Below are 26122 nucleotides of genomic sequence, written 5' to 3' on the forward strand. Positions count from 1 at the left end.
AAACCGAGTATTTGTTCTGTTTTGTTTTTTTTTTTCCCTAGTAAATTCCAAAATCACGCTACACTAGATGATGTCATTATATGCCAGATACATAAAAAAGAAAGGACAGCTTAGGAAACACTCGAGCATGGTACAGTTTGACTAGCTCAGTGAACAGTGTGGATTGCCAGACAATTACAATCTTGCACACCTAGAGTCAGCACCAGTTCTTTTCACAGACTGTGTCTGCATTTACTACAGCTGGTTGAGAGAAGTGGGTGGTTTTACATATTGTTGCGTTTTCTGTTCTGACTTGTTGCTGTTTGCCAGTGAAAACAATTCTACCATTCTTAGGCCATTCTAATTAACTAGAAGCCTCAGCATGACTGACTTACCTTTCTGCTGGCACAGATTTTAAGCAGAAAAATGTTACCATTTTGTTCCAATCTGTATGTATGTATGTTGATCATTAGTTCTTGAGGTAAATACCTGGCCTTTCCACTAATGTCAGAGAACAGAGTATATTTGTGCAGTAAAATTAAGTTCAATAAAGGTAAGGTCAGAGTCACAGAATTTCCAGAAATGGGGTTTGCCTGGTGGTGGCTTGTAAGAAGAAAACACCACTAAATAGTTCTATGGATCCATTGGGACCCTAAGGAGGAAAAAACATTGGGGGATGACTAAAATAAGTATTCAAGTGGAAACATTACTGAAAAAAGTCACGTGAAGCCTTATTAATAAATGAAGCCTATTTATTACTTCAAGTGTTAATGGTAAAAAAAATTCAGCACAGCTGTTGCATTTAAAAAAGTGAAACTACATTAAGTACTATGTTTCTAGTTCAGTAAACAGATGAACCCGATGTCCTTTAATGACATAATAGTTGAGCATTATACAGTACATCTTATGAAGACCCGTAAATTAAAGAACTACTTTTTAAATTTAGTGATTACAAAAATTCTGCATTCACAGCTTTAGCTTCTTTTTTCTTCCACGACCATCAGGAGTACCATCCATTTTGCGCTTCTGTGCCTGTAAGGTAAGTTTTGTAATAAGTTACTGTGACACAAAAAGATTCTAAGCAAGCAATGCGTTTCCAGTCAAAGCAGATGGAGGTGATTTACACCCTGGCAGCTTTAAAATGTGATAAATTGCAAATGTTGTAATATGGCAAATATGCACATCCTCCTCAGGATAGCCGTTGTTTTGTATTCTTCCACTTCTGGAAGAGTATGATTTCATAGAGATAGAAAGCATAGAGAAGCAAATCAGGATGTTATAAAACTTCCGATTTATGAAATGGTATTTCTAAATACCTGTTTAAATATTCTGTGGACAGTTCTAAGAAACTTACTGATCCACCACTCTTAACGTTACTGATTTCTGCACATCTGCAAAAGTAAGTTGTGCTTCTAAGTTTTTGACACAACAGCTCTAGGCAACCACAACTTGAACAACAAATGTAGGCAAGAAAATGGGTAAAGTTGTTATTGCCTTTACAAAACAGGCCTGTGTATTTAGCAATACTTTGAATTCAGTCAAGAGTATGTGCTGTTTTCTCAAATCTAGCTCTAGAAGCCCATTTCATCACCAACCCCCCATACAAGGAAAGTGATGGCAGACAGCAGAGTCTACATAGGAACACTTGTAAACAGCTCTGTAGCATTCTCAAAGTGGAATGAATGGTCTGCATCGCCTATGTGTCCCTCAGTGGTAAACATATCATTTCTTTAGGGATAAAAATTAACTAAAAGCCAAATAAATCTCTGGTTTATTTTACCAGGGTAAACCTACTCAGCGTACCAACTCAGTGATCCAAAACATAACAAGTTTCTCTGCCCCAAAGCATGCAAGCTACAATTTAGAACCTAAACTTATTTTCCTTTATTTGACATCCACAACTGTACTAGCTGAATGACAGCATGAACTTTAAAGCAGCTCTTAACATTGCCCTATAAGGTTTTTTGTTGTTGTTTTTAAATAACTTTAGATATCGCCTGTCCTAGACAATTAGAAAAAGACCCTGTCTTCAAATGAGCTTGCCACAGCTTTATAAATCTTACCGAAGATGGTTTTGGTCCACGTTTCTTCTTTTCTGCCTTTTCCTTTTCTTCCAGTTCCATGTTTTCTCTTTCAATCAGGGTGATTAAAGTATTGCATCTCCTTTGCAGCTCCTAAATTGCACAACATATTCACTCACTACATTAGGCAGCCACTTAACGTAAAAATCGTATTAGAATATTAGAAATGCCTGTAAGTAGGTAAGGGTTTTGCTATATCTTGGCAGAGTGAAAAAGGAATGAAGTATTTTTTGATAGTTACTGGCTGGCTTCACAGGAATGGATTTGATAGCAGATGTTTGCTTTTTAAAACGTGTTTTTATTTAACTCAAAGTCATGTTGATTTTGAAAAACGGTACCTTGGAATTTTGAATTTCTCCTCCCATAACACTTTTTAGTTTACTGCATTTGCTATCCACTACAGTTGTTGGGAAGTCTATAAAAATTTTATGTATTGTACACATGCACATACCTCAGCATTTCAGGAGCTATTTAATTAGCCTGGTGTATAACTGTGTTGGCATAGGCATTCATGAACAAAAAGCAAAACAGATTAATACATACCATTGCAGTTCTGGACTTGAGAAACCAGTCAAATCTGAATTGTGGGGAGTTTCGGATACACTGTCTTAATTCATCATAGACATTTTCTTTATCAAAGCCCAGCTTGTGAAGCATACAGATTAGAAAGCGATCCTCCTCTTCAGTGTAATTCTTCCCTTTATTAGTACCATATGATATTCTTAGCTGGTGGAAAGGGGCTTTATATCTCCCAATCTAAACAAAACAAATAATATCATATAAAACTAAGAAATAGTTCAGAATTAGCATGGAACAGTTTTATATGAAAGCAATACATCACATGAGTCAGGCAGATGAACGATACCAAGTTAGAAAACTAGATCTTTCATGAGCTCTGGTGCTAAGTCACCACATGTAAGGAACTGTGAGTTCTAGATAGTGCATTTACCAACACCATCTGAACGGGTAAATTCTGGTTAGACAACAGCTAGCTTTGTCTGGGATCTTTTGATTAATGGCAGACTTCAGACCTGTCACTACATTTGAAAACGGTCAAGATGTGCCAGGCTTCAAATAGCAATGATCCTTTTTAACATACAAATCCTCAGGAATGGTCAAAATCAGAGTAAGAGTAAGAAGGTACATGAGAGTGTACCACACGGTTCAGCTGCATTCTGGTTAATTGAGTCAGACACCGTTCTTCCCCTGACTTCCCTAGAAGAGATAACTAACTAGTCAAACCTGAAGGTGGGGGGGGGGAATTCTGATACACTGCCTTAACTTACTACAAATCTGTTCATTACCAAACCCTGGTTGGCGAAATGTAGATCAGAACGAAAGCCTCCTCTGCTTGGTAAGTCTTCCCTTTTTAAGGGCTCTAAGCGTGTATTATAGCATTTTCAGTTACACAGGTCCAAAAGAAATTCTGCTTCTTCAAAAAGCATGTAGTTATTGGGAGTTTGTTATATGGCACTATGAACTGTTTGTCCTATGATAAAGATGATTGTTACAAACAACACGTTAGGCCATACCCAACGTTATCATCATAGCTATCAGCCAGGACAGCAATTCTACAGAATGGAAAAGCTAAAGAAAGCAACTGCTGAGAAATATGCCAAAGAGGCAAATACCCTGCCCAAGGTGTTGTCTGCATACATCAGTAACATTGGCTAGACATGGAGTCCTGCATCTCACCTCACTGGCACAGGGAAATAAAGGAAGCAAGAAACACAGCAAAGATACCTTTGTATCAAGCGCTTTTTTTATGCTGATTCGTCTCTGAATTCTGGCTTCTCCTCTTTCTATCTGAGCCATGATCTTCTCTATGTCTTGGAGTTCATTGCATCTTTCCCAGAACACAGCTAAGAAAAGAACAAGTGGTTAGTTTCTTATCATGCATCTTAAAAGTTAGGGGGTTTTTTACCTTAAAAAAAAAAAAAGATGTTAGATGTTACTTCCTTTTACCAGAACTTACTGCTGTGTAAAAATAGGCATGCCTTTACCTGATAAGGAACCTTCACTTCCTGATATTATGTGTTGCAGTATTACAAATGCTATTTTGAAGGGGGTAAATACAGAAGTCCTCAGTTTAAATGAGGTGTGATACAGGCCAGAAAGGCTTTTGTTAGCCAATCTCCTCCTCAAAGAAAAAAGCTTCTTAAAATGGAAATGGATGTAACAGCAATACATTTTTACAGAGGGAAGCAGGAGGGCAACTGAGTGGCCAAGGACAAGAGCAAGTGTCTAAAAGGTAATTAGGTGTTTAAACAAAATATTTTAATAAATAATTTTTCACATCTGTGAGCTGCTATATACCTTTAGAAATTTAGCCCCAGGACCTTGCAGCTCCACTACAGTAGAAAACACTTCTGAGACATCAGAGGTAAGGAGCCAAGTGGACTTAGGTTACAAAAACCGATGGTCATTACACATTCAGTCACAAAATGTTTACTGTATCCCACTCTTGATGAGGATGAGGTAATAAAGGTGTAAACATTCAAGAAAACTGCTGGTTAGTGAGTACAAGGAAAAGTGAAATCTCTCCAGCTAAGCATTGTTTCTCAGTGTTTCATTTTGCAAAAATTAACAAGAATTGAAGACAGCACTGTGCAGTCAGAGTAGGTTCAGGATATATTAAAGTGAGTCAGTAACAGTTTACATGCACATTTTAGTACAGCTTTAATTATGTAGGGGCTAAACGCAGTAAAATCTAGACCAGTAGATCCCAAATCCATCACTACAATTCTACCCTGAAATCCTTCAAGAGCCATGTAAGAAATTCTCAAAGTAAGATGTTACCATGTTCATAGGCAGTTCAAACTAGGAAAGCAGCATTAGGTATGGACTTGCGGAGCTGACTACTTAAAAAGTAAGTTACCTGAATACTCAATGACTTCCTCTGGGGTTTTTCCTTCCACTTCTCGTGCTATATTTTCAATGTCATCACGGCCCCACTTCTCATTAGCTTTGATGAACTGGTTAAAATCTCTCTTATTCCAGTTAGTGAATCCCTTTACAGCAATCAAAAGGAAACATTGCACAGAAGTTCAGTGTTTGTCTCTCGCCAAATTTGTTTCAACAGATTTCTTTAAACAGCCTGTAACACTTTCATCATTCCAACAGTATTAAGCCTTTGCTTTCTCTGCAGTTTAATGTTAGTAGAAAAACTGGTTTTATACTGCAGTCACTGTAGTCTCGCCATCTAAATACTGCATAATGATTAGCACTGGTTCTCTAACTACCTACTTAGTTTCAGATAAAAGAGTCTTCAGCTCATAAATTAATCTCTCCTCTCAATATTCTCTGAAAGAGAACCTGGGGTCTCTTTTTAAGAAGAAAAATCCCTCAGGTGACACAATAATCTCTATAATGGTTTTGTTTTGTCAAAAAGGCCCACCAAGTGCCTCACAGATGTCATCAGCCATTTTCCCTGGTCACACTCCCTCAGAGGTCTAAAGCTATCTGGTGATGTTCAGTAGCGACAGAAATAGTAATGCTGAAATTATCAGCTGCCAAAATAGGCTAATTTCATATTAGCAATAACTTCTACAAACAGTAAAACATTCTGCCAGCCATGTTATAATTTAGGCACAGCTCACTTGATTGTACTGTTGTACTGTTTTTAATAGTGAACTGTTCCAGTGCATTACTACTCAAACAAGAGATCTTGTCCTACAATTCCCACATCCCCCGCAAAATACAACGTGAAAATGTAATACCCAACTAATGCATAACAGGCATTAAGCTGTTTTAAATTATTTAAATGTACATGCTACCTAATTATGTACCTATTCAGCTTATATTGTCTTACAGAGGAGGGACACTATCCGCTACCAGTCACAGTTTAGGAAAACTGACCATTCACCCTGCAGGATTCACTTCCACATGGGAGTGATACTTTGGCAGAAGATACACTTTAAAAAATAATGTGGGAAGTAGCACATTCAGCTCTGCAGCTAGTCTGCAAGGTCCCACAGCTGAGAAAAGATGTCACAGTCTACAGTCAATGCAAACTTGGGAAGCCAGACTCTGACACTGGACTAGTTCTTACTCGTCAGGCTTAAAATACACAGAATGTAGATCAGATTCAGTAGAAGCTGACTACACTAATTTGGTGCACGTCCTTCAAAGGTACCGGGGCCCACAACAAACCTAACGCTAAACCTCTTTTCAGTATGAACCAAAATTTGCAGCTGGGTTAACTATGGCATGTGTGAATCAATGACCAAGAAATGTTCCTGTGACACTGTAAAACACAAAGCAAGCTTCCGCTGTTTTCAGTCTCACTGAAGACCCAACTGTACCTGGGTTAGAAGCTTCTCTTTTTCTTCTAGTTCTTCATCATTAAGAGGTTCAGCCTCATCAATCTTAAGCTGCTCTTCCTTTTGTGCTTGGGCTGCATTTGGCAGATCAGGATTACGAGGTACCTGAAAGGTTTTGCATTTTGAAAAAATTTGATTAATTTTTCACAGATAATTGCTAATTGTCACTTTTCTGTTAATATAACCGAATCATTTGTTCAGCTCAATAAGATTTTCTTTCATTTAAATTAGTGTGAAAGGCAGGAGAAGTACATATTCTCCTGCAGTTGCAATGTGTGAATTCTTCAATTACCTTGTACCCAATTGTTTTCCTATAGTAGAGAATCTCTTTTTCCAATAGTTCAAACAGGCGTGGAGGAAAGAACTGAAAGTCCTGTACATTTGGCTGTTTTGGAGGCCGTGGTGCCTGAAATACATACAAAGTTTGTATTTGACTCCCTTTCACATCCAGAATCTGCTTGTAATAACTGATTTCAGTTTATGCAAAAAAAAGCAGCTTTATTTTTACAAAAATGCACTGTCTTTACTAAAAAAAAAAAGGCCACACCATGCAAGAGACAACTACAACCACGAAGAATTCTAAAATAAAAGACCCATGAGAAAAGGGGAGAGGGTCTTTTGGGGGGAGGAGGAAGAGGCAGCAACTGGGGAAAGAGTCACATGTGCATCCCCTTGAACAAAGTTCAGGTGTTCTGAGCAACAATAAGGAAATCTTCCACAGGAAAGGAAAATCCCCAGCTGCTTAAATAAAAATAAAATAAGAAACAGGTTGGTCTTTCTTACCCTCCTAACATCTTACAAGTTTCATCCTGCTCTTACTTTTTTCTCACAGAAGTTTGTCTCAAGTCCTTTGGATTTTTCTAAATTTAAATTGCCTCCCCCAATTTATAAAAGTGAATAGTGCAGTTTTTATGAATAAAGACCAATTTCTCACTTTCAGCTTTAACCATTTATCATGCATATTTGAACAATTTATTTTTTTAAATTAGTCAACTCACCTTGGGTGCTTTTGGCTCACTGACTCGAAGAGCCTCTCTGAAGTAAGCATCCACAGCATAATTGGCTTTTCTTTCTCGTTTAGGTGGTTCAATCCACTCTGTAAATGCCATCTATAAAACACAAATCCCACAACCCCAAAAAACATTAAGACTAAGCCTTGCAAAATATTCAGACCAGCTACAAGTTTTATGTAAAACTAGGTCTACATCTACTTTGTTAAATAAGTAATAAAACTTGTAAACTATTTTCACAGATTATACTGAATTTTAACCAACACTTCTTAAATAAATATGGTTCAATCATATGACTGACTTAGTGCTTTCCTCCAAAAGAAATTTAAATGTTACCTTCTGTTTTTCTCTGTAGTCTTCCCCTTCAAAATTATACACGCTGGACTCTGTATCCATTGTGAAGTTCCTGAGTGAGCTTTCACCCATCTTTGAAAGTTTTTCATTCATTTCTGCAGTCTTGGAAGAGACAGAAAAGAACAGTAGCAATTTTGAAAGGTACTTCATTATGAAACATCTCATTTACAACAGCAGAAAAAACAAACATGTTTGACCAATATGAAAACCCTCAAGAGCAAAAAAACCCTATTCTCTCCAGCTTACAATCAAGTTATCATCTAGGGATATACTATGTTGCCATCAAATTTAAGTCTACAGGCAGGCTTCCTTTTTTTTAGACTTTATCTCACCTTCTTTGCACCTCTTTCCAAAATGTGATCAATATCTTCATCTGTAATCTCACTCTCCTTTGAGGCAAACACATGTGTCGCTCCATGCCTTATCATTTGCAGCATTTCGTCCTTCCCAAGTTTATTCAAGTTTTGATCCACCAGTCTTCCTAAAGATCAAAGCATTGGAGGATAGCAACTAACTAAAGAGTTTACATTACGGAAGGAGCAATACATTATTTTTCTCCCCCTTACATTTCCAAGTTAAAGCTATATCCTTTCCTCTCAGTAAAGGAAATTCCAAAGGAAGGAAAAAAAAAAAGAAAGAAAGAAAAAAACCGAAAGCCAGCAAAACCCAGCCAGGGAGCACATACATTTGCTTTATTATGGTACATGTTTTCATAATTTCCAGACTAAACCTTACTGAATCCTTTTTTCAGAAATTACTGATTTCTGAAGTTACTGATTCCAATCAACCAAGAAGGTTACATTGTCATCACTTCTCCCCATCTATTAAAAAAGGCAAGGCATTAATTTCTCCAGTTCAAAGGAGAAGTGGAGTGCTTTAAAGAAAAAAAATAAAAATATCTGACTATATCCACTTGTACGTATGTATCATTATGGAGGTAACCAAAAAGTTAGTGAGGAAAAGCCTACCCCTACAGTAAAATAAATTTTCAAGTGGATCAGGCCTTTGCACTCTTATCTTCAGAGTTCAGCTGAGGCAAAAGCAACATTCCCATTAATTCTTACTAGCTGATTTTGACATAGTTTACATGTTGTGAAAAAAAGGGAAGAGGATCACATCATATATACAAACAAATTGCCTTCATATACTTGCCTTGCTGAATGACTATGGAATCTAGCCGGAGTTTCATTTCTGCACGTTCCACTATTCTTTCTTCCACTGTATTGTCTGTGATAAACCTGAACACTCGAACAGTCTTTGTTTGGCCAATTCTGTGTGCTCGATCCTAGGCGAAAAAAAAAGTAACACAAAATTCAGTACTTGGTTTCCAGCACGACTATATAATTAGTCTTCAGTTTTCATTCATTAGTTTCAACATACTAATTTATAAAACAGAATAGCATAGGTTAGTTAAATCTTTATAGACATACAGTTAACATGACTACCCAAGATAGCACATTCTTATCTGCATTGCAAGTTTTGGGGTGTTTTTTTTTTAAATAACAACATCAATGAGTAATGTGTGTTAGGGGGTTTTTTGTTAAATCACATAAGGTCAGAAGCATCCAGTCTTCTTCCCTATGTAACCTTCTGTAAAATCAAAGTATTTAAGAAATTATCTCTGTACTGACCAAAAGCTACCTTTCTCAAAATTGTTCAGTTGTGCCACGAATATTTCAAGAAAAATACAATGCATCACCTGACTGGCAACTCATTAACCACTGTGAGAATTAGTATTCTGAACATACACCTTTAGTGGTAGCTGGAACTATCTCACTTTAGCTTCCAGACACTGGTTCCATCATTCTTTTGAACTAATTTTTGCTAGCCTACTTGAGAACCTATAGCTTAACTGAGATAATTAAAAATAAATTTCCAAGATTTGTCACTGAAAGGCTTCATTTGTCAAAAACCTCTGGTAGTTTTTCAATAGCTTTACTTTCTTATGCGGTCAGTAGTGTTCTTGACACTACTCCTGAGGTTGCAGATGCATGCAAATATACTTTAAAAAAAAAATTAAAGATTGTTGCTAAAAGGAGCTTGCTTGCTTATCACCACTATAAAAACAGGTTTTGAAAAGTTTAATTCAGACAATTTCTTTGTCTCATTTCCAAGGTATCAGAGAACACAGTGTAAAGACAATCGTCTCCACTCCCCACAAAAATAAAGCTTTATAGTTTTGGGATTAACACACACCATGCTAGCTCTTTTATTTTTTTGAAACAAAACAGGCTATTCTCATTAAATACTACTAAGAGTACTGTAGCATATACTTGGCATTTCCCACTGCATAAATCATTGTATATCCCAAATGTAACTAAGGGTTCCACACAGTAGAAGCTGCACTGGAACTGAAAATCAGTCTTAAAAAGTACTACTCCTGTCCTAAAACAAGAAAAATACCAATTTATTTCGGAAATACTGTATCATGCCGCACACATAGTTCTAGGAAAGTTCTGTGAGAAAGAGAAGAAAAAAGAACATAATTTCCATCTAGATTCTTACCATAGCTTGAAGATCCACTTGTGGATTCCAGTCTGAATCATACAGAATTACAACATCTGCAGTAGCCAAATTGATTCCAAGACCTCCTGCCCGCGTACTCAACATGAACACAAATTTTGAGCTACCAGGTTCATTATATGCGTTAATAGATGCCTAAATAAATAAAATGAACATATCAGTTGAACCAAACGTTTTATGAGTACTATTTTTACTTAAGTGAAATACTTAAAATTTTAAATACCTGTCTCTCGTCATGTGGTGTTTGTCCATCCAGTCTACAATATTCATAATTTCGCCACATACAGTAATCTTCCAAGATATCTAGGACTCTGGTCATCTGACTGAAGATTAAGACTCTTGAACCTGTTTGGGTAAAAAGCTTCCTTATGTTTTCACCAAAACTTAAGATTTACCAAACTCTGCAAGTTTGCATTACCAGAAAGTGAAGAAGGGCAGTTCCATGTACTAAGAAGAAAAGTAGTTAGAATTTGAGCACCCAATATTTAACGCAGGGCTGCAGCCGCTGCTATCATAGCAGCTGGGAGGGGCTTAGCTGCCTACTGAGGTTAAACCATGACAGTCCTTTTTGGTGCTCAACATGGGGCTTGAAGGGTTCCAGATAACAACAGATGTGCCTGGAGTGTGCTAGACTGAATTCATAGCTGTTATTCCTATTCAGCTACTAACTGGCAGGCGCCTGTGCTTGCCATGGGGCTTGTTTGCCTTACTGTATATTAGACTCTAGTTAGCAGCAGACTTTTTGCTTTTCTTTTCTGTTGTACTCCTTATCAAAATGTTCCCAGACACAGCAGAGTTAAGACGATAACACTATAAAAACATCCAGTAGTATGAAGAATGAAATTTTGACGTATTTGTTTTGGATTTAAGATATCTAGAAATAAAGTAAGTTCTTCTTAAAGACTTGTCAGTTTGCTTACCTGCCAAGAACAACCTCCAAAAATTGTAAATGTAATTTATGCATATACACACAACTGCTTCCAACCCACTTGAGAGATTTAAGTAAAACACAGACTATTACAAAGATTCCACTTCCCCCTATATTCTCCTAGTATCATTTTTTTTGTCCTTTGGACTCAAGGTCTAATGATGAACTCTCTTTTGTTTAAGATGATAATTTGATTTAAGACCAGGCCAATTTTAATTGCCACATCTCAACAAGAAGCCTCATAGCAGAAAGAAACTAAGATCAAAAAAGGCACAGTAACCACCGATTTCTTCTTTTTCAGTCTTACAATGACACATACTGCCACAGCTGCTTGAATGATACCTGGATATGAAGTACAGGTTACTTTATATTACCTAAGGCTGAGGTTTGGATTTCGTTTTATTTTTCTGCAATGGCTCCCCAGTCACAAACTCTCCTCCACTCCTTTAGCCAAGTTACTTCAGTAAGCATATTCATTAAAATAATGAGTTAAAAAATTATTCCAGAGTCAAAAAATTCCGTGGTGACTGAGTTTTACAGTAACGTATTCCAGAGCTTTGTCCCTACTATAAAAATAACTTTAAAATAACTGAGTGTTCCCCCATGTTTGTGTGCCTTAAAAAATTCACAAAAAAACGTAGGTGTTGCTCAAAATCATATCCAGCAAGAAAGACCAACACTTCACAAAGTATTTGACTTTAACCCGACATGAAGACTTTGAATCTGAAATGGTGCTTCATGGCAAATCAAAAGAGTGGCTAAAATACCACGATTATGTTTCAAACAGCTAATAATGGTAATAAAGAAAACCTAAAGCCCAGACCAACTGATGTTTCTGTGGTCTCCATTTAGCTGGGACAAAAAAAAAAGAAAAAAAAAAAAAGAAAAAAATCAAAACACTTCACCATCACAGAAAGCCATAATGGACTATTGATCCAATTATTTATGAAGGCACTTCACAAATTGTTTTTCTATCAACTATTTAAGATACGGTGCTTGACAAGCTGGTATCATGCTAGAAACCAACAATAATCCTGGCTAAAGTGTGCTGGGTTTTGCTCAGGATACATGGAAACATGAAGAAGCAACGGCTTTCATTTTTATCATTGAACCAAACAACTCTCAAACAGCAACGAGATGCATACCTTGTTCTTTCAACTTAGGTAGCAATTTGTCCAATACTACCATTTTGCCACTGTTGGTGACCAAATGCATATCTGTTGTGTAAGGTGGACCAGGTTCTGCTCCATCAAAGAGATACGGATGATTGCAACATTTTCGCAGCTGCATGAGGATATTCAACAGTCTCATTTTGTCGAGCTTCCCAGCTGAATTTAATATATCTATATCCTTCATCAGGATTCGTGTATACCTACATCAAAGAAAGAAAAAACTTTTGTAACTCTAAAACAAAGCAGGCCTTTCTTTAAACGATAAGTATAGTCAAAAGCTCACCCTCCCCCTCATTTCATCAGGTAACTCTCCCTGATAGGCATGGTTTTGTCATCACTAAAGTGTCACAAGGAAATATGTATGAGCTGGGAGTACACCAGAAGGAATTAAATCAAGTTCCACACAATAAGCAAGTCACAAGCAGCACATTCCTTCTGAGCCTTAACCACAGCAGAGTCAAGTATGTGAATTACCATTCTCGTTGCATTTTGCTGAGACCCACATAAATTTTAACTTCCTTCTTCGGAGGTAAGCTTTTCTCTACATCAGCCTTAATGCGACGTAGAAGGAATGGTCGTAGCACCTGAAAGAGATTGCATCATTAAACCTATTTTGGAAACTGAAACACTGAACAGGTCAACAGACAAAAGCAGTGCAGATATTCTCTACCACAAATGCTCAAACACCAGACCTATTACCAGATCATCTGAAAAAGCAATCTATATGAACCGGTTATTATACATAGGAATATACATGTGCTTTCTTTGGAAGACTCAACGATTAGGCCAAAATCATCTTCCAGGTGGTTCTATGCCCCTTGATTCTTTTTTTAATTTTGCTTGACTGAAATATTTATAGTCTCTTTATAGCCAATATTTTTAATGTAAGCATTTCAGAACCCTGAAAGCCAGAACTATTGACTTTTCTCTCCCCTCCAAAACAATTTCCTTTTCAAGAAATAGATCATCTGCCGAGCTTCACCAACCTATTCTGAAAGTCTATCATAGTTTCTGGAATAAACTATCTTACCCTAGTATTCTGTCACAAGAAGCATTAGAAGAATTATTTAGAACCTAACTTAGGTAAATGTAACGCTTATACAAAAAGCAAAAAGACTTACCATATGGAGACGTTCCACCAACTTTTGATCCCCTAGACAGTTGTTTGTATCAAACCATGAATCAAAGTCCTGTATCAACAAAATCATTGGTATGTAAGAGGTTTCCTTTCAAGGTGCAATGTCATTACAATGGTGAATAAATACAACTCAAGTAATTCTCTTACATAGCCAATAAGTACCGTCTTTGGTCTATTTTTACGGAAAGCTCTAAAACACAATGTCTTCAAAAAAAAAAAACAAACAACCCCAAAACCAAACACCAAACCTCCATACCATTGGAAGGGGAAAAAAAAAAAAATAAAAGGATCAACATGTGAGTCCTTTTCTGTTGAAAAAGATTCACTCACATCACCCCATTGGACAAATTCCATCTGGAAGAAGCATACTACTACTAGCAGCATTTGATGAAAAAGGAAAAGGAAGAAGTAAAATTTTGGTGTAATGCACCCCAGGGCTTCCCTTTCTACAGATGTTACACTCCCAATTCATCAAAACAGTTCAGCACATGCTTCACTTTGTGAAGTCTATTGCTCATTATATAGTATCTCCCAACCCAGAGGAAAGAAGTCAGACAAACAATAAGGTAACTTATAGTTAAATATAAAAACAAACTGAGGTCGTTTAGCCATCACAATGTTTAAATCTATTCTGAAATGCAGCGGAGATCATCTTTACATTGTGACTTTAATACCTCTTATATCTGCTAAGCTCAACAACAGCCCTGAAAAATGGCCAAGCTGAGAAAAATAGTCTACCCTACTATACTTCACAATTCTGGAAACATTTCTAACTGTCAATCTATTGTTATCAGTAATTGATGCTCCTAACCACACATATTCAGGTCTATTCTCAAATCTGGAAAACAAGCACAGCTCATTTAATTTGATTTGCAGAAATGAAGACTTACTTCAGATGAGTTAAAGACATCTGGCAAAAGGAAGTTAAGAAGTGCCCAGAGTTCATGTAAGTTGTTCTGAAGTGGAGTTCCAGTTAATAGCAGCCGATTTGTAGTCTTGAATTCCCTCACAATTTCTGATAACTGAAGGACATTGAGACATGAGCAAATATAAAAATATTACTAGTCCCCACACCACCACCTAATAACCCACACAAATCCCTTTTTCAGTGAAAGTATAAATTACCTTTGATTTTTCATTTTTAATCCTGTGGGCTTCATCTATAACTAGGTATCTCCAGTTAAACTTTTTGAATACTGATTTCTCTTTAATAAGCATTTCATATGATGTTACACAGACATCCCATTCTCCAGGCAATAACACATCTCTGACAAAGGCAGCCTAGACAACAAGGTGACAGTTAGTTATGAGGCTTCGTCAAATCTAAAACAAAAAGAACATGCTAGCGCTGTTAAAATTTTAAAACAACATTGCTACGAAATTTGAAAGAAGAGATAAAATTAATTATAGAGGCAATAAAACATACAGCTGTTGTAAAGATTGACAATTTTGTCAGTGCTGAAGCTGCTAAAACCATCCCCAGATAAGGGATTTCAGCTCTGGTTTTGGAAATTGCAGATGACTACCTACACACACGAGGTTTTCAATAGCTGAACTGTAAGATCAGAACTCAAAAGCAATTTTCTGTAGGTTTGCTTTGGTTTAAGTTTAGAAAATGGTAGTTTTTGGATATAAAAAAATAATCCCAAGCAGAGCTTTATTTGGCTAACTGAACAACTGGCTAACTGAAAACACAGAGATGTATAAATGTCAAGAACGTAACTCATATAAGCAAGAAATATACTGAAGAAAGAATAAGAACTTTTGGATTCAAAAAAGATGCACTAAAAAAATCACAAGATATCAGACCTGGACCAATTACCTCCAGAACTATTTAAAGTTGCATCAATATTTTTGTAATTTCTAACCCAACTCTGAAAATAGAACTAGATGCCCTTAGAATAAAAAAAAAATCTGCTGACAAAAGCAGAAGTTTAATGGCACCAGTAATAACTCTTCCTTCCATAAATAAATGGGTGAGTCCAGTTGACAAATGTACAGATGTGCCAGCATATTTCATGTTTTTTAAGTTTTCTTTGCTGCGCTAAAAAAATAAAGTACCAAAGAACTGATACTGAAGTAACAAAAAGAGAATGATTGAAATAGTAAGGCCATAAGAGCCTGAGGAATATTTTCTCTTTTGACAATTGCGTACCACTTTTACCAACCAACCCACCTTGCCCCCCCTCCAACATTAAGCTGACAACTGTTTTCAGAAAACAGTTCCTTATGACAGACCTCATAATCCTCTTAAAAGCTGCTGTTACAGCCAATACGATGTACTGTACTACGTAGAGCAGAAAACAAATGACTTTTTTTACAGATTTATATATTCATACAAAAGACAGCACTTTACATGAAACACCTTATTTTCCTATTTTAAGATTTATCGGGTTTTGTTGGTCTACACGGTGGCCTTCACAAAAGGAGAGAGAAAACCTTTTGTCAAGAAATTTCAAGTGTAAAGTGATGAAGCAATAGCTGGGCAACATACGTGTCAATTCTAAGCTGGTTATATTTTAAGTAGGTAGCACTTGTAGGTCTTACTGTTTAACCACTACAAATCCAAGTAATATCCTTCCCTGTGAACGAACGGTAAAGGTGCAGGACACCAAGATCACATGCTGGATATACACAGGAAAAACCACCACATCAAAACTTACTCGCTGGTCTTTGTCACCTATCAAACAAACTGCTCGAAGTGTAGGTACCCATCTCTTGAATTCGTTCATCCAGTTATGTAGAGTGGACTTAGGAACTAACACCATGTGAGGACCAGGAATATTTCTGTAGTGTTTCATATATCCAAGAAGAGAAATTGTTTGCAGTGTCTTCCCAAGACCCTGTAAGAGACATTAACGTGTCAGAAAAAAAAAATCTCTCAGGAAACACCTTCAAAAAACCCAAGAGTGAGCTCTAAGTACAACGTGGAAGACACAGCAGCCTGACCAAATGAGTGAGATCTATTACAGACAGTGCTACTCACAAAAGGCATCAAAATCTTGGTTAGGAAAAGCTTGTACTGCTTCCCACATTTAATAAAAAAAAAGTAATACGAGTAACATCTTCAAACCTTGGATTATGAAGTTAGAATTTTGCCTTACCTTTCAAGTAAGACACATTCTTAGAAGTGCAAGAAAACATTATTTCATAAAATTTTGGTTTGTAGACTAGGATGTACTCAGATTATTTATTTAGAGGTCAAGCTTCACAAACTGGATGTATGCATTCTCTTAAATTTGAAATAAAGTGAATAAAATAAGAATCCTGTGAGGAGGCTTTTACAGGCCACGACATAATGTCAGTTCTTGTGAGAAGAAAGCCAAACATAAATGTAAACAGCTGCATATGTCAAAGAAGAAAACAAATACTGAGCTTCTTTAGAAGTACTTTTTCTTAAGTGCTCTGTTCTTTATTCAACAGAAATATTTCAAACCTTATATCTTCAGCACATAATTTTAATTAAAACAAAACTGAGGAAGACATACAAAAACAAGATCATTCATATCATTTAAATAATTCAAAAAGATGACTCAAATACATGGGATTTAAAAACCCTGAAAACCATCAGTGCAAGTTATTTTTGCTTCTAAAATTCAAGTCTTTGTCTTCAAAATAACCACATTCCACCTGGTGTAAGATGTGGAAAAGTGTTTACAAGCTGTGTGAAAGGCATTAATAAGTTCAAAAGGATTAATATTTAAGAATGAATCAAAAAATATTTAATAGTAAATATGTAAACTCCTCAATGCAAGATGGATATTGGAATACCACAAATCCAAGGACTTATAAAGTTTCCCAGTCGTTTTTGTTAAAACAAGCCTGCTCCACTTAGAACTGTACTCAGCAAAAAAAATTTCCTCTATTCATAAGCAAGTATGTTGAAGAAAATCCTTGATCTCTTTCAATATTAAACATGTTACTAAACAATAATTTAAATACATTTGTCTCCAATTTATCTTGAAGAAGTTTTATTATACAGAAAAGAAATTACCAGAAGGCATGAGAAATGCAATATACTGAAATATAATTAGATTTTTGTTTTTCCTTATCTGCTCCTTATGAAAAACAGATACAACTAAAATCACTTAAGAGGACAAAAATATATCTGCCTGTCAAAGTGCTACAATTTCTTCTGCATTCATCCCTTGTCTCTCAGGGAAAAAGAATAAAAACAGAAGCAAAAGCTACTATGACCAGCGCTGACTGAAATGTCCATGGTCATGGCATGAAAGAAATTTTAACACAGCTCTCCAGCTACATCTATCTTTGCACCATTTTTCCCAGAAAATTTCCACTGGTGTAGCTCTTGCTGCTGAGATCAGTCCATATAGGACACTCATTTCCCGCTATCTGCATTTTACCCTAACAACAACAGGAAGTGTTCCCGCACTTGTCAGCTTGAGAATAACATAACAAAATAGCTGCAACTTAGAGAAAAAAAGAGGACACATCATTCTATAGAACAACTCCCCTCCTCCAAATTTTATTTTTCTAAAGGTTGACAGATTCCCTTTTCATATGCCTATTTCTAAAACTGCCTGCACAGGTTATTTAAATTTACCTGTGACACTTTTAACATTAGTGACTTATACTAGAAAAAATAAGATTTGGCAAATTATATATTACATTTAGTGCTATTTAAAAAGCCATATATATAGCTGAACTAAAATTGTATTGTATCGCATGTGTTCACAAGTCCCCAGAAACATGGTCTATGTGCATACCATTTCATCTGCTAGGATACCATTGATGCCATTTTCATACAAAGAGATGAGCCAGTTCAATCCTCGGACCTGATAATCACGCAGCTTTCCCCATTTAACATCTACAAGACATGAAAGAATAGACTAAAAGATCTGTAAACATTTACCAAAGAATTTCACCATCCCTTGCCTGCTAATTGACACTGATTATCTAAGCTACAGAACAAAATCAAGCAGTAAATTTCATGCAGTAAATTTCAAGGACAATGCACATTGGAGATAGCGACATGTGAATTTTGTTTCTGCAAGCTGCTCCAACAGCTTTGTTTTCTGCAAGAACCCAAAATATGTAGAAATTCTAAGTGTATCACCACCCCCCAAATCAGAACACAGCCAAATGTTAAAACAACAGAACACTGAATTCTCTGTTAAATGAACTGGAAGCTGTTAGGTATCTTAAATTGGATCAGAAGATAGGTTACATATGTAAAAATTGTAAGATGACAGTCTTAAAAACAGCTAGCTCTTTCCTAGTAACTAAAGTATAGCAACTGGATTTCTAAAGGACAAGACTCACTGGACCATCTTTCTAGCCTGACTGAAAATAAACAGTCCCTCGCTAATACATTTTTTCCCATGAGACCAGTGCTGGATTTTTTTTCTCCTTCTCCTGTCCCCCAAAACTGATTCACTGTCCTTGGGAAGGAGGAAAATAAACTTCATTTTAAACAACATTTTGAAGGAAAAGAATAGGGGCAAAAAAAAAAAAAAAAAAAACAAACACACATGATGGAGATTCTTCAAACCGAGTGCAGACATTAGTTGCCTTGGAGCTTTCTGTTAACAGCTCCTCATCTTCTTCCTGCTCTGTTCTACGATGGCGGTAGCTGAAAAAGTGCAAGAAGTTAGTTAGTTTCTGGGTAAACTGAAGAGATGTGAAACTGTTCTGAAATTAAATCTAACGTCATTGCAGTACAGAATGCGAACACCCAAAGAAGCTTCTTGCAAGATTCTTCAAAAGAACTCGTGTTTAGCTGATCAACTGAAATGCTGCTTTTTAACTCTTTAGAGCCACTAGCTTCTTAGTAAGATAAGATGATCACGTTTGTTAGCAGGCTCAAATATCAGAGCAAAGTGACTGGAAAGATAAAAATTGTGTGCATCAGTACTGGCCTTTAACTACAAGACAGGGAACGACACTGTATTTAAGAGTTCTGGAACATCTGCCAAACACTAGATATACTGCAGCCATACAACCTACAATGAAGACAATCCAAATTTCTAGACCTCCGATTTTCAAGCTGCCTGTAAGATGCAGTATACTGATGTTCTCCAGGAACTCTTACAACTTAGAGCCACAAATGCTCTCATTTTCTGCCCCTGCTTTTCTGCATGCTGGAATACTTTTAATCATGATAGTGCTTTACCACCAACACAAAATTCTTATAACTCCTAGAATTCTTAAAAACCCTCAACGTACAGGTGGTGGGCAGCTGAAAAAACCCACAATTATACAGCATAAAACACACACCAAAATAGGACAAAAGACTAGCAAGTTTAACTTACGCTTCTAAAGTACAAAAAAATCCATAATTACAGTACAAGCTGGCCTACATGTCATCACTCACTCGCCAACTGACAGTAAATTCTGTTTCTCATCCTTCTTTATTCGTGGACGTCCAGGCTTCATTTTCAAAGGTGAAGTTGGAGTTTTCTGAGCAGCAGGCTGAATGAAATGAGCAAACAGCTCAGTCTGCTTCAACAGATACTCAAATCTGTTTGCTCTGTCTGTTTGCTGTTGACAAGAAAAATTAAGTGGAACAAGTGTAAGATGTTACAGTATGTATTAATTCAAAGGAAAAAGCTAACATGTTTTTTAAACAATATAGATTCACATTTCTTTATATACACAGCTACAATAAGAAGAGATGATTAACATCAACAATGTAACTGTTGCTGACAGATTCAATATTCTTGCATTGGGTCAAGGCTAGCCTTTGCTATGTAGTAAGATCAAAGTTGCAAGACAGACCTGCGCCAAGACTGAAATGTGACTTTGGCACAGAGATTGCATGAGTGTCACTAGACATGGCCACAGCGTCCCCTTAGCAACCTTCTCCTATCAAAAATGATAGTCTCACTCCCAGAAATTTACTCCCACCCAGCATGCACAGGATTCAATGAACTCGTTCATCTCACCAACCCGGCAACAGCTATTTTCTACCGCATTAGTTTCCTGTCTGCTCAGTGAAATACACCACCTCACTATGGTGTCAGATAAGCAAAAGAGCTGGCATGAAAGGGGGTGAAGGGGACAGAAGAGCCAGAACACCTATTTCAGCAGCAGAGACCTCTTAGATATGCTCAGCCTAACTTGTCAGACCGCCCCCTTTGATATAAGTCACTGTTTCTGCTGTGCAAAAAAGATTACAGGAGACAATATTAGTATCTAAAAGGTTCAGTTCCTTTGAGACAGGTTTCATCTGGAATCAACACACCTTCCCAAGGCCACATCAAGACTTCAGAACAGACAATCAAGACAGAAAACAGTTCCAAGCTTAATAGCAACCGCTCTGACATTCTGCCAGCTGCCACAACATAACCTGGTATTTAGCAACTTGCAGTTACAGGAAGTCAGTTTTCTTAGTAAAAAGGAACATATGTTCCAGACTTCTGCAAGAGCAATGCCAGGTCTGTGAGTGTTCTCCTCTTTAAAGCAAGCAGTTCCTGCACTATGTAAAAGGCAAGAAGACAGGCCGTGAGAGAAGACAGAGATCCTGCATGTACCACAAAAGAGTCAGACTCAGACTCTAACTGTAGTTTAAGCTTGATTGACACAACTACAATCCACATCCACTGAATTCAAGTTTTTCTATCTATTCTTCATAGGATGTTTTTTGTTTACTTCATAACAGTTTCTGAAGTTTAAACTAGGTAAGATGTTACTACTATCCACGTTGCTGATCCTTATTTTTAAGTACTTGTTTCACTGGCTGTGCAAAAGAGAATCAGAAGAGACACAAAGTGCATTGCAAAAGCTTCCTCATTCTAAAATTTTAGTGAGGAATCTTCTCCAAATTTTGGCACTGCACACACATCCCCACAACTCGTTTTCATTGTGCTTAAAGATATTCCTTTAAGAGACTAACAAACATGATCTGCATCTTTTAGACAGGACACAGACAAGAACAGGCTGTACTCTGCAACCTTGACCTATCCTTTTACCAACAGAGGACCTTTCCCTGTTTTCTTTTCCAGTGCATCTTCTTACTATTGCAACAGTAAAATACAATCCCCCTTGTAAGCGTGCCTGTCTAGAGACTAGAAGAGACAACTCCAAGTTCACTTTCTTCAGTTTGCCAGGAAGTAGCACAAGGAAATTAGCAGAAGACGACTGGGTTCTTTTCAGTGGCAAGAAGAAACAACACAGGAAGCAGCAAATTCTAAGAATCAGTTTCACTTTCCTATGAAGAAATTCCACATGCAGTCACAGACACTGGAATTACAAACAGGAAGAAAGGAAAACAGGGAGGAACAGAGGAAGAAAATGCGATGAGATTGTGAGGAGCGGACGGCTCCATCTCTTACATTCAGGATACTATAAAAACTAAAAAATAAGGAAAATAGTAAGTTTTCTCCTATCTAACCTGTGAAGCACAGAATCACGCATCTTCAAAAGCTCGAGGACTGTAGCTAGAGCTTCACAAAGAACAAATTAAATTTCAGAAAAAGCGAATGAAATCCCTTTCAGTCTAGACAAAGTAAAAGGATTCAAAAGTTGGCCAAGGCTTACCATCAGTACTTGTCCTAAACAGTAAACCTTTCCTCAGCCTCCTATGAATTTTGAAAGCTAACTTTTATTTACTTTGAGCCATAAACTCTACTGTTTGAAAGAACCTGCCTATTTTGAAGTCCTCCTACTAAAGCATACTTCAACTGAACATGAATGCAGTGCCTACTCAAAGCCTTATGCTAAACCTTTCTTTTTACTGCTCACACCCCCAAAATAGAAATTAATATACTTTTCCTACAAAGGACTGCTACTCCTGCAGTTTAAAAGTAAGTTTGGAATTGTTTTCCTGTATTCAACAATGATATAAAAAAGGTCCTAGACTTCAACTGATTCTGAACATTCAGAAAGTAAGGTAGCAGCCATTTAAACACTTATGGACGCTTTCCTAGAGGATCTTTCCATTTCTGAGAAAGTGAATACTCAACTCTTCATAATCCCCCTTGCATACAGGAAGGACAACTCTACAGATAACTTCAAAAGCAACTTGACAACTTTTTATTACATTTTTTTCTCCTAAGACATTTGAATATTTCCCATTATATCATTCTTCTAAATCTAGAGCATCTCAAAGCTGCTAGGGCTATACTTCCTAGAAACAGCAAAACACATTAACAGTTATTCCCACAAATGACTGCAATGGAAATGGGGAAAGAGCAGAGGACCAGTGAACAAAATGCTAAAAAGGAGAAGAGTCTGAGGGTTTTTTTCTGAATATTTTTTGTTCAAGTTACTTAAACAAGCAGAAAACGCAGTCTGTTTTAAGCAACTGCCTAAATACTGGATAGCTGTACACAGTCCCAAATATTACATACCATTTTCTCTTCGTACGTAGGATCTGCTTCCTGGATTTCTTTTTGTTTTCCTGGTGATGCATCATCAAAAGATTCCTGGGATGAAAAAGAATTAGAAAAAAATTATTTTCTGAACAAGGGAAGATACCCATGTAAAGGAGAATGAGCTTGTTTCAAATTACTATCTATCCACATCAGACGGCACAGCCATCTTTTGCTGCTTTGATATAGTCAGCTTTCTATTACTTACTGTAAAATTACCTGGAGATGGATCAAAGATCCCTGCCACAGGGTGAGGGACAGAGCTAGATCTCTGTAATCCGATTTAGCTCCATCATTAAAGCATCACATCAATGTGAATGAGAGAGACAGCTGTGGTCCAGGAGCTTGGCATGCTGCTGCTAGAGTGCTGAGCCAAAACCCTCCTAAAGCTGGCTCTGGAGAGTACTGTGAAAGAACTAGCTCCGGTCCCAAAGCAAGAGAAGTTTCAAGTTTTTTTTCCTTTTTCCAGATTACCCCAATCCCTCATCATTCTGTACCAAGGGAACAAGTCTAAATAAGAACCTGGACTGCAGTTTTGTCCTGGAAGCAGAATAGGAATTTAGACAAACTGCATTTTTCCCCTATTTAGTTTACTAAATTAAATAATTGTTATCACCAATAGTACCACTACTAACAGAAAAACAAGTTGGTTGGGAGGGGGCAGTCTTCCCTCATCCCCTTCCTGCCAAATCCTTGACATACTGCCTTCAATTATTCTTTCAGATCAGGGCTTTTTTTGTCCTTGTCTCTCCTGTTATTAGGTTAACTCTTTCCCCATCATCCCCCACATGTAATTTCATCTTCTGTTCTTAAAACCAAAAACAATGGGATGATCCTTCCCTGATAAACTACGCTAAGGCAATATATTACAAAATAATTCTTGAAAGGGTGAGAAAAGGAAACAAACGAGATGCCTTCAAACTCATTATTAACCATCTGTTTAATTGAGCCAAGTAAGAATTGAGCTAAATTCAGTCTTTACTGGCCAAGGTAGAACAGAGGAACAGGAAAGAAAGAAACAACATGAAACAAAAGCAGGCAAAACACGGGATGTTTGTGGGCAGGTGTTTCCTCACAAAACTCTGGCAGGTAAGGCATGTGGAAACAGAAGAACCCTAACACAAATGTTTTATTCACCAGTCAAAATATAAAGAAATGCGCATAAAAAGTATGGCTCGAGATCTTCTAAACTCATACCCAAATCTTCTTACTCATCTCCCACTGGATTTAGCCAACACCCACCTACCAGCACACATAAGCATAGGACCGTTTGAACTTCCGTATGAAATTCACGTTTCTCCTGAAATGCCTAACACGCGAAACACAGAAACGCAGCAGCACACCATCTGATCTCGTCATGTGCGATAAAGATGACAAAACCTTGCAATTTAACTGGAGAGTAAGAAAAGCAGTCTCTCAGATGATGAGGACTATCAAGAAGCTATTTCAACTGAAACGTCACTTTACGCAAGGTAATCCCTTCCCCACGCAAAAAGGAACTAACTTAGCAAGCACAGAGAGCCCTCGCACACAGGCGACTCAAGAGCACGCAGCCTCCAAGTTTCACAGCCTCCATGCGCTCAGCCCCAGCCTGGAATTGCCCTATTTTTGCAGGTTCGAGCAGGACTTATTACCCACAGTGCTTTGGCTACTTGCTCACCCGAAAAATATGGTATTTGCAAATTTATTTAGATCAAGTAAGTCGGACTGTACAGCATGACTCAGAGTACAAAACACCCAGTGTGGAAAGCAGGACCAACCAGTTTCCTCATATCGTTAAAGAAACAATGCTGTAACAAAATTTGCATCTCCAGGCAATCACTCAAACCCCTTGAAATTTCTGGAATAAGCACCTGTCGCCAAAAAACCCCCTCAAACAACCCCCCAGCCCCCCAAAACAAAGTTTTGAACCGCTTTAGGAGGCAGAAAACGTTACTGCTTCTTAGAACATGGACTTGCTCATCACTGAAGCAGGAAGCACGAACGGTGGGAAGGCTTTTCAGGGAGGAAGGACAGAAAAGCTACTTGCAAGAAGCGGGTAACGAGCCTAGCGAGACCTCTGCGCTTTCAGCGCGTACGTTTGTGCGTGGGGGGGGGGGGAGGGTGGCGATCCCCCGGGCGGGAGGACGCGAGCGGGGCTCCCCCGGCCCTCCCGTGACCCCGCTTCGAAGAAGATAAATAAACGAAGTGACCTGCCGGCGAGGCCTCCCCTTGTCCCCGCGGCGGCGGCCGGCGGAGGAACACGGCGCCCGGGCCCCGTGTGCGGCGGCCGCGGCGAGGGGAAGCGGAGGGATGGAGCCCCCCCGGCACCCTCCCCAGCCGCCGCCGGGCCGCTTCCCGGCCCCACCGCCCTCCTTCTCCCGCCAGGGCCCGGCAGCGCCCGGAGGCGCCGCGGCGCACGGCCCGGCCCGGCCCGGCCCCGCGCCCGCCCCTCCATTGTCTCCCGCGGCCCCACGCGGCCCGGGGACGCCCCGCCGGCGCCGTCCCTCATGGCGGGCACCTGCCGCCCTGCAGCCAGGCGTGCCCCGCCGCGGCTCCCCCGGGGCCCGCCGCCGAGCCCCGCGGAGCCGGGGAGAGGGCTGGTGGTGGGGGTCCCCGCCGGGGGAAAGCGCCTGACCTCCATCTCGGTGTCGCCTCCGGCCAGGCCGGCGGCGGAAGGAGCCGTCCCCGCGGCCTCGCTGCTGTTGGCGCCTGGCGGTGGCGGCGGCGCGGGCAGCTCGTCCGGTTGTGACGGCGGCAGCGGCGGCGCCTGCTGCCCGGCGGACATGATCCCCGCCGCAGACAATGCTCCGCCGGGGCCCGGGCGCGGGCCCGGCTGGCTGCGCGCTGGCGGAGGGGGCGGCCGCCCGGCGGCGGGCTCGGGGGAAGCGGCGCGCTGAGCCCGGTGCGCGGCCGCCGGCGGAGGCCCGTCCCCGCTGCCGCCCCGGCTTTCCCGGCGGGCGCCCACCAACCAGGAACCGAGCCGGCTCCCCGCTCTCGCGAGAGCCCCGCCGCCGGCGTGCGGCGCGGCGGGAGCGAGTGCGCTGGCGCGAGCCGCCGCCTCGCCGCTGAGTGGAGGCGCCCTCGCAACGCCCGCCGCCGCCGCTGTGACGTCACTGCCCTCCCCTTCCCCGGCCTGGGGAGCGCGCGGCCGCCCAACGGCCGGCGGCGGGGCGGGGCCGGCTCGCGCGCGGCGGGGCGTTGGGGCCGCCAACCGCCGGCTGGTGCCGCCTGCGCCGGGGGTGGCGGCGCCCGGTCCCGTTCTGAGGCGCAACAAAGCCTGAGCCGTTCAGACCCCCCCCTC

At 39.3% G+C, this 26122-nt stretch overlaps 1 protein-coding gene across 2 annotated transcripts; it reads right to left on the reverse strand.

The window, feature by feature from the left end:
• Window positions 1-711: 711 nt before the first annotated feature.
• Window positions 712-25873, reverse strand: SMARCA5 (SNF2 related chromatin remodeling ATPase 5). 2 transcript variants are annotated; one of them, XM_072861982.1, is made up of 24 exons: window positions 25457-25873; window positions 22819-22893; window positions 19842-20008; window positions 19000-19100; window positions 18235-18335; window positions 16171-16350; window positions 14633-14788; window positions 14398-14529; window positions 13491-13559; window positions 12844-12953; window positions 12343-12569; window positions 10493-10614; window positions 10252-10404; window positions 8899-9031; window positions 8079-8227; window positions 7729-7848; window positions 7381-7491; window positions 6675-6788; window positions 6365-6487; window positions 4939-5071; window positions 3804-3922; window positions 2604-2816; window positions 2043-2153; window positions 712-1011 (listed from the first exon to the last, which is right to left on the reverse strand). In XM_072861982.1, the coding sequence occupies exons 1-24, from the start codon at window positions 25604-25606 to the stop codon at window positions 946-948; spliced, it is 3135 nt and encodes a 1044-aa protein (XP_072718083.1). In that variant the 5' UTR covers window positions 25607-25873; the 3' UTR covers window positions 712-945. The 2 variants fall into 2 exon arrangements, with proteins under 2 accessions (XP_072718083.1, XP_072718084.1); XM_072861983.1 differs by having other exon boundaries at window positions 713-1011; window positions 8079-8223; window positions 8895-9031; window positions 25457-25837.
• Window positions 25874-26122: the final 249 nt, after the last annotated feature.

This window comes from Ciconia boyciana, chromosome 5 (genome assembly GCF_034638445.1).
Source record: "Ciconia boyciana chromosome 5, ASM3463844v1, whole genome shotgun sequence".
Lineage (NCBI taxonomy): Eukaryota > Metazoa > Chordata > Aves > Ciconiiformes > Ciconiidae > Ciconia > Ciconia boyciana.

What these genes read in the sequence shown, in the direction of transcription:
- SMARCA5 (XM_072861982.1), bottom strand. Translation starts at nt 25,606, where the DNA reads ATGTCCGCCGGGCAGCAGGCGCCGCCGCTGCCGCCGTCACAACCGGAC. An exon ending in AAGTGGATCTTCAAGCTATG is followed by an intron (nt 9,032 to 10,251) that starts GTAAGAATCTAG and finishes TTTTTCGCCTAG; the next exon opens with GATCGAGCACACAGAATTGG. An exon ending in GTGAGCCAAAAGCACCCAAG is followed by an intron (nt 6,789 to 7,380) that starts GTGAGTTGACTA and finishes TATGTATTTCAG; the next exon opens with GCACCACGGCCTCCAAAACA.